This window comes from Akebia trifoliata, chromosome 12, assembly GCF_017979445.1.
Source record: "Akebia trifoliata isolate Shusen 1 chromosome 12, ASM1797944v1, whole genome shotgun sequence".
In the NCBI taxonomy this organism is placed as follows: domain Eukaryota; kingdom Viridiplantae; phylum Streptophyta; class Magnoliopsida; order Ranunculales; family Lardizabalaceae; genus Akebia; species Akebia trifoliata.
In genome coordinates this window covers 6,431,256-6,440,284 of record NC_141386.1, presented here as the reverse complement: position 1 = coordinate 6,440,284, position 9,029 = coordinate 6,431,256, and the positions used below count along the sequence as shown (strand labels likewise).

Genomic DNA, 9,029 nt, shown 5'->3' with positions numbered 1-9,029 from the left:
CATTTAAAATTTTTCTCATATACTTCTTTGTTAATTGATATACTGTCATATTTTCTATTATAATCTTTTTATTTTATAAGTTTTTATTAAATGATAAAATAAAAAGATGTATGCAATAACTAATCGGGTGAGTTGCTTCAATAATGGGTCCAAAACGAGTTAAACACCGAGTCAATGCAAAATTCAATAGAGTCCGGAGAGTTTTAAATCATAAGTAGTTAGGTACAACTTTCTCCCTCTCTCTTTGTGTGTGAGTGTGTTAGTTTAAGCTCCGTAGCTCTCGTTCTCCTCCGCTTACTCCTCCAATAGAAATTTGAAACAATAAAATCACTCTCTCAAGTGGATAAGACCCTTTCGATCAATTCCACTAAATACGGATTTATCTCACCCAAATCTCATCTTAGATAAGAGAAGAATTTATCATTAAATCTCAGCCAAATCTCTCCAATTTATAAGGAAAAAACAGAGGGAAAGAAAGAGGATATAAGGAGATAGAGTTAGAAGAAGAACCTATTCTCTTTATTCTGATTCTACAACAGAAAATGATACTTGGGTTGTTGTTGTTGTTCTGTTCTGTTCTGCTCTTCTGTTTGAGTTCTCTGATTTGAGGAAGAAAAAAAAGCACAAAGAAGTTAGTTATTTCAGTTGAAATAAAAAAAACTATTACTTTCTTCACTTCTGATACTGCTCATGGTCTGCTTCAAAGAATTGGAAGTCAAATGGGTTCATGATCCAGTGATTGTTGGTGCTGGACCGTCGGGCCTTGCAACAGCGGCTTGTCTCAAAGATAGGGGAATCCCAAGTTTGGTACTTGAGAGGACTAATTGTATAGCTTCTCTATGGCAACTCAAGAGTTATGATCGTCTTCGTCTACATCTTCCGAAGCAATTCTGCGAGTTACCCCTCATGCCATTTCCTGCCAATTTTCCTACTTACCCAACTAAACAACTATTTGTGGACTACTTAGAGGAATACACAAGAAGATTCAATATAAAACCGAAGTTCAACGAGACGGTTAGGAGTGCAGAATTTGATTACAATCTTGGGTTTTGGAGAGTGAGGAGTGTGGGATTGAATGAGGAGGAAACCGAGTACATTTGTCCGTGGTTAATCATTGCTACAGGTGAGAATGCAGAGCCCGTCCTGCCAAAGATTGAAGGAATGAGTGAGTTTGTAGGGCCTATTGTTCATACAAGTTCGTATAAAAGCGGTGACACCTTTCGTGACAAAAGAGTTCTTGTTGTTGGGTGTGGGAATTCAGGAATGGAGGTTTGTTTTGATCTTTGCAAATGTAATGCTCGGCCTTCCCTTGTAGTCAGGGATACTGTAAGCATACTTAACCATGTTTTTTAAATTAATTTTGTCTCAAATTTATTAACATTTAAACAAAACCCAATTAGGAATTCTTCACTTTCTCCAAAATTTCTAAGATAACTGAAAAATACCCATTAAAGGATTTCTTACACTGTCACAAGAATTTGGACTCTGTAAGCAACACCCAATTGAAATTTTCATTCTTTTTTTTTTTTTTTTTTTTTTCTTTTTTTTCAATCTGAATTTTATTCAAATCCCAAAATGGATTCTATTTATACCCATAACATCAATAATCAAACCTTTAATGCAGAGTTGTTTTAAATGTTTCTATTATGAATCAAAACAATATGTAATTGTTGTGTTAGTAATAGTTTATTGAAAGAAAACCAACTCTGTCAATCTTTGTTCTTTCACTTTCTTTCTATACTTATTCCATGATTTTTTATTTATTTATAAAGAACCCTATTTGCAGACTAAAAGTATGAAAATATATGGAATCTTGACCTAGAAGCAAGCCCTTGCATAAGGTTGTGGGGGGCTCACCCACCATCCTATCTATAGCTTCTCTTTAAAGTTTTTTTCGGGTACTTTTATTTTTGGTTGCAGGTGCACATCTTACCACGTGAGATGCTCGGCGTATCAACTTTTGGACTATCCATGTGGTTGCTCAAAAGGCTTCCTATACACATTGTTGATCGATTATTACTCATTGTATCTCGTGTCATACTTGGTGACACGGCTCAACTTGGTCTCCATCGGCCTAATTATGGTCCACTAGAACTCAAAAACATGTCTGGAAAGACACCCGTATTGGATGTAGGGACTCTAGCGAAGATCAGAGCTGGGGATGTCAAGGTATGTTGTGAGAATTCTCTCTCCAAGTGATCGAATGTTTTGTATCGGATATCTAAAGAATATACTCATTTATGTTCTCAATGGTGTAGGTGTGTCCTGGCATAAAGCGACTAATGTGTCATACAGCAGAGTTCGTAGATGGGAGTAAAGGGGAATTTGACGCAATCATCTTGGCAACTGGTTACAAAAGCAATGTCCCGTCATGGTTAAAGGTATCTTGTTTTTTTTCTTCTTTAAATTTTTCACATTATAAAGAACAATCTTCCATACTAAAAATGATTGATGGGACTGAAATTCGAGTTGTTTTCAGGATAGGGATATGTTTTCGGAGAAAGATGGGCTACCTCGTAAACCATTTCCTAATGGATGGAAGGGCGAATGTGGGTTATATGCAGTGGGATTCACTAAACGTGGACTACTTGGTGCATCAATGGATGCCACGAGAATCTCGCAAGACATCGAACATTGCTGGAAAGATGAAGCTAAGCATCTCAACTTCTTTCACTCGTCATCAAAGTTGAATTTTTGAAAGGGACAAAGATTTTAGGACCTCTTGGTGATTAAAGTGGAAAGAGAAGAATCTTTGTGGTGCCTTTGTAATTGTAACAAATGTGGTACCAAAGAAGGTGCTCCTCCATTTGAGGAAGAAGAAAAATTGGATCTTGAATTTCTATCCTTTCAATGGGGTAGACTCCTTGGGAAGGATGAATTGAGAATGAAAAAAAGGTATTTCAGTTGTAGGGGACCTCACCAATTTGTACATTCTATTTTCTCTAACTAGGGACGACTATTTAGAGTGAGAGAAACAGAGGGGTGATATGGTGTGGGTATTTGATTCCAAGGTGGTTGGTTGTGTACTTCAACCTATATTTCCATTGGGTTTTGGGATGTGAGAGTTTTTCAGAGTAAATTTCTTGTAAATATTGATTCTAGATTGAGTTTGTGCAATTTAACAGACTAACTATCCTACTTGTTTTCTCCAAGTTTTTGCTCTAAATTAGATTGTTAAAATCACTTGATGAATTCAATTTTGAGCTACACACCATTAATGCATTAGGTGGTTAATAATGTATTTTTCGTGGATCGAATTATATTTCAAAATAAAAGAAAGAGAAGAAACATCCCTCAGAGGACCATATTTCAGGGCCCATTTAACACCCCATAATTTTTTTATGCCAAGTGGGTCTCATCAGCAACACAGACCACAACTACTCTTTCATGTCTCAATACGACCCCTGCCCATGCTTTGATCCCTACCAACACACCAGTCAGTTGTACCATATGGTTGAGGGTTTGTGGTACACAAGAGAAGGATGGCATGGAGGATTAAGGAGAATTTGCTTTGGCAAAACTTTATTTCTTAATAATAGTTTAAGAGGTTTACGATCGAAAATGGATAAAGAAATGAGCGAAATGTATGATAATTCATAAAATCTTGACAAGAAGATGGGGAAGTCTACAAAAAGGCCAAATCTTGGATGTAAAATTAACTAAAATGGAATAGGTGGAGAGTAAGGGTGATTAATCAAGCTTGGGTGTTGGTTAACAAGGCCCTAAATGACACAAAAAAGTGTGGAAGATGACACAAAACTTCCAATCCCGTGTAAGTATATATTCTAGGACATCGGTGTAGTACCTCTCGAAGATGAATTTTTTTAAAATCAAAATCACATAACCCATACTGACTGAAAAATCATCCACATTTTTTGTATTTGCATTGTACCCCACAGATTGCCCTATAACATGGAATCTGTGAGAATGGTGGAAGAATAGTCACAATATTTTCCGAATTTTAACAAGGATATGGAAAAAGTGGTCGAAAATGGGATCTTTCGGAAAAAAAATTGGTTGGTGGGGAAAAATTGGTGATATTTTTTTTTTACTTTATCCCTCTGCTCAATTTTCTTTTGGCCCATCCCTTCCCCAAAAAAGTTTCCCAAATTGGACTCGAATTATTGTTGGAAGTGCTATGTATCTCAAGGTATCGGATTATGGGAAATATCCTCCACGATAGTTTTGTGACAGAGATGGTGCTAGGTTTAGTGGATTAAAATTTACACTGAAACTAATAATGTTATCACAATGAGGGCTCACAATTCTGTGTTAAAAAATTGTTAAAAGTTAGATTTAAAAAATGTTTCAAAATTAAGATCCAGAGAGTTGAGAATATAGAACAAAACTTCAAGATTTGTGATGATGCTAATTAGTAAAAAAATTAACTTAAAATTATTATATAGAATTTCAAAAATAGCATTAAACCTAGATTTCCACTAATGATAAGTCACAATTATTTTAACTAACTGTTTAAAATTTAAAGGATATCTTACTAAAAAATGGTGGAGAAAGATGGTTTCTATACCATGACTATGATAGTGTGACAAAATTCTCATTTTATTTTAAAAGTTGCGATTAATTCATGATTTTTTCAATTGACGATTTAATCATAACTTATTCACAAAGCTTCGAAAAATAAATTTTCATTTTATATTTTAATATAAAATTTTGTAATTTCATTTAATATTATGTTAAATATTAACATATTTTTTATTTTTTATTTTTTTCTTAATTTTTTTTCCAAAATTTTGCCGATTTTTCCTGAAATTTTCCCTTGCCAAATTTTCTCTAATCAAAACTTTGCCATTGGATTTACAATGGGGCTCTTGCCTTCATAAGCATTTTTAAAAACTGTAAGGATTTATATGCTACTGTGACTAGATTAGTGGCAAAAAACAAAATCCTCCACTCTTTCAGCCACAAGAATTTTTAAAATTTATAAGGGTCTTAATTGCCCCAGATAGACAAAATCTCAATTTCACCCGTCCATAGTTATAAGATTTTGAAAATATTTACAAAAATAATAAAATATTGTTTTGACATCAGCTGATAGTTAATTTTCTTTGAGACAATGACTGCATAGACCTATTTTTTGAAAATATGTACTAAAATATCCCTTCTATAAAAATATGGACTCTTTAGTATTCACTTTATCAAATATTACTTTTTCAACTATTTTTGAGGTTTAAAGAAACGTGTTTATTTGAGAATATTTGAGGTATTCCTATGTTTTAAAATTAATGACATGCCCCTTGATTATGATTATCTCTTATAGATCAATGAAAAAAAAAAATCATTCTCTTCTTTTCTAGTAATCTTTAACTCATATGGATGATGGTGAATACAACAATGATGATGATGATGGAGATGAGTATGGTCATCATCATCATCAAACTTATATGTTCTACGTATATTAGATTTATTAAAATCTATAAATAATTTTAACTAGTTAAAACATAATTTTAAAATTCGATTTGAATGTTCATTGAATTGATTCAACTCAAAAATTAGCAAGTCGAGTCAAATACGATTATATTGAACTTATAACATCTTTTAATAAATAAATTATTTTTATTTTTATTTTTCACATAAATATTAATAACGAAACAAATTGATCTAAGTTTTTTATTTAACCCGGTATATTCATAGAAGAAACCACTTTGAAGAGTTGTTGAAAGGGTATTTCAAATATTTTCCTTTAAAAAATCTTCAAGAGATCCTTTATAAATTAATATTTTAGTAAGTAGGACTTAAACAGTCAGTATTATTTACTAGGGAACTATTTGATACATATTCTCAATAAAGAATCTTTCATTGTCATTGTCCTATTTTCTTTTGTACTCTTATTATAAGAAAGAATCATGCTGGAGTGACATTGAAATTGACATCGTTTTACACAGTGGTATGCACATAACCATAGATGCTTCTCACTCGTATCTCAATGAAAATCATCTATGATTCTGGACACACATCCATGTCAGAATGTATGAAACGATGTCAATTTGAATATTACTTCAGCATTTTTCTATACAAAAGGGTTAGGTTCCATTGACTTAAAAAATAAGACTCAATAAATGACACAAGATCTTGATTGAATATAAACAAAATCGAACAGTTCAAAATTATTCTCAAGATGAATATCACCTGGATATGCATCATTGGGACACACGAAATCCCACTCTTTGGATGTTGTGCTTACACGGTTCAGATATATCATGTTTTATTTCTTGGGCCAATAGAACATAACCCCAGGTACAAATAATTTTATAATTTATTTTAAAATTATGAAAATACCTATTTTACCTTCTTCCTAAGATGATCGACACCACTATTTTCCATTTTTTGGTAAATATTAACAAAACTTATACTTTTTTTAATCTACTTTCTTATAATAAGGTTATAAAAGAAAATTAACTATTAGGTAAACTAGAAAATTTATTATTTCGATAAATGGTCGCTAACTAAAATGGAATTTTATTATTTTGATAAAATCTGATAATTAGGTAATGTCACCATCTTTCTTTACCATTTTGGTAACAAAAATTAATTAAAATATGTTTTCTATAACTATTCCTTTATGAGAGATATTTTAAGAAATTAGTTAGGAGAGGGGTTAGGGTTGCAAGATATTTGGGTGGTAGGAATTATTCCGACCAAATGGGTTGATGAGCACATCCCATATAGAATCTTTGACTTGATAAAAAAAAAAAAACATTTAAGAGAGAGAAGGACAACTGTCAACATCAAAGAGGTTAGAGAGTTTCTTCTTCAGAAATTCCATTTAGACCAACTAAGAGGGCTACAGAATAAATGGAGGACCCATTAGATCTCTAATGGCCGTCCTTATTGGGTCCTTTGGCATTTATACCATCAACAATATAAAAAAAATTGACTGACAAACCACAAAATGCCACACGTACTCACTTCTTTAATTAAAGCTTTAGCTAGAAGTCCAAAAGGAGGATTCATCAACCAGCTTGTGAACCTTACCTCATGCACTGTTCATAAGGTACAAATGGCCCCTCGCTTGTTATAGCCTTATCATGCGCATGGTGCACATGCTCATCTATTGGACCATCATCTATATATAATTGATAGGTTTAATACTTTTAATGTAGGTGGTCCAATAAAAATTAATCCTAACCATTGGATCAACATACTTTTCTTTTGACCATTTTTTATCATTATGACATCAGGCAAAAGTCGATCGGATGGCTAGGGATGGTTTGAGCCCAAAGTGATGATGGTTGAAGAAGAACGAAAAGGATATGGTTGGCTTTCATCACGATGTAAGGACGGATTGGTAGGAAAGTGCTAGTGTACCAATTGATTATGATTAAATCCTATCAATTGAATGAATGGTCCATATCAATGTCATCACCATCGTTGTCATCATCATCATTATCATTATCATTATCTTTGTCTTTGTCTTACTCCAAATATTAGGATTATCAACATGATTCATATTTCTTTATTAAGGTCATTTCGAATAATTTCCTTTTAACTTGATTCAAATAATTTTTTAGTTTCTCTCACTCTTTAAAGCCTTTCCACTTGAACTAAAATGATTCTTCCTATTGATGTCATTGTTAATTGCAATCATAGTGTAGAAATAATCAAAATTTAAAGAAAATCATGATTAATTCGTGTTTTTTTCAATTGACAAATCAATCCTAACTTATTCGTTTAAAAATATATTTGTATTGTGTGTAATGTAAATTTTTTGTCTAATATGAAATTCTATTATTTTGTTTAGTAGATCATAACATTGAAATTGACATCGTTTCTGACATTGCTGACGTATATGTGTCTATAGAATAAGAGATTCTTTTCATCGAGATAAGAGGGACAGGCATCTATGCTTTTCCATATTTTTGTTTGAGCAAAAATGTACAAATTTGAAAAGGAAATTAAAATTGCCAAGGAATCGGGGATCCACTTGGCACTTTCTTACGTCTCTTTTGTGATCATTTTATCTCAATCAAATTCAAGTAAAGACTTGATCTTATCAAAAGATTTAACAGTTAATAATCAAATAAGTTTATCAAAATATAATATTTTATTATTGTGGATTTGCATTAAAACTCATATTTACAATGCCAATGGGAATTCAAGTAGTCAATATAATTGAAATTCCTATTAAATTAAAAAATTACATAGACATGGAATTTAATTCAAAATAAAATTTATCTACTTCCAATAAAATAATCATTGCATTAGAATCCAATTGATGATATAATGTTTGACAAAGAAATAGTTGAGTTCCTCTTTAGCCTTAGTTAGGAATTTAACCAATCATCTGCTTAGGCAAATCTATCAAAATCGTTGAATAAAAATCTAGAAAAATAATCTAGATGATCAATAGAGAAAAATAATTGAAATGGGTGAAGAAGAGTGTTGTAGAGAAAAAAAAAATTTAAGGATTACATATAAAATAGAAATAAGAAAAAAATTAGGAGAGAGATATGAAAGGAAGAGAGGGAAATGAGGGTGACATATGGAGGAAAAATAAAAAAAAATAGGAAGAAAAAGGTATAAGAGATAGGTAGGAAATCTGGGAGTAGATTCTTTAATAAATCAAGAAATAGAAAGATGATTTAATACTCTCTTCTTTAATGAAGAGAAGATGTATATTTGATGATATTTCTAGAGGTGTATTACAATCAAAATAGAGAAGGAAAACATCCAAGAATTAAGAGATATACAACTAAACATAATAGGAAAATAATTATTATCGTTGCCCCTGGATGTAGGCAATTTTGCCGAATCATGTAAATCTCTTGTTTTTTTTCTCTATTTTAATTTTCGTAATTTATCAATCTTGATCAGTCGTTGGAAGTTTTTCCACAATAAAGGTTTATCTTGACATTTATCATTGTCACTGCTCATTCATTTCATGACATGCATCCAATGAATTTATAATTTTTTAATGGCTCAACTTATAATAAAGTATGAATGATCTTATCAATTTCTTGTAAAATTTAATTTCTTTTCAATTACTCATGTAAGAAAAAAAAAAGTCTTAC

At 31.8% G+C, this 9,029-nt stretch overlaps 1 protein-coding gene across 1 annotated transcript; it reads left to right on the top strand.

The window, feature by feature from the left end:
* Positions 1-256: 256 nt before the first annotated feature.
* LOC147388800 (indole-3-pyruvate monooxygenase YUCCA6-like) lies at positions 257-2,926 on the top strand. The gene is made up of 4 exons (XM_086418360.1): positions 257-1,326; positions 1,921-2,169; positions 2,259-2,381; positions 2,480-2,926. The coding sequence occupies exons 1-4, from the start codon at positions 691-693 to the stop codon at positions 2,696-2,698; spliced, it is 1,227 nt and encodes a 408-aa protein (XP_086274486.1). The 5' UTR covers positions 257-690; the 3' UTR covers positions 2,699-2,926.
* The last annotated feature ends 6,103 nt before the right edge of the window (positions 2,927-9,029 follow it).

Excerpts from the sequence above, each read along its gene's own strand:
- LOC147388800 (XM_086418360.1), top strand. The coding sequence starts at position 691 with ATGGTCTGCTTCAAAGAATTGGAAGTCAAATGGGTTCATGATCCAGTG. Across the intron at positions 2,170-2,258 it reads TCAGAGCTGGGGATGTCAAG|GTGTGTCCTGGCATAAAGCG; the intron begins GTATGTTGTGAG and ends TCAATGGTGTAG. Across the intron at positions 2,382-2,479 it reads ATGTCCCGTCATGGTTAAAG|GATAGGGATATGTTTTCGGA; the intron begins GTATCTTGTTTT and ends AGTTGTTTTCAG.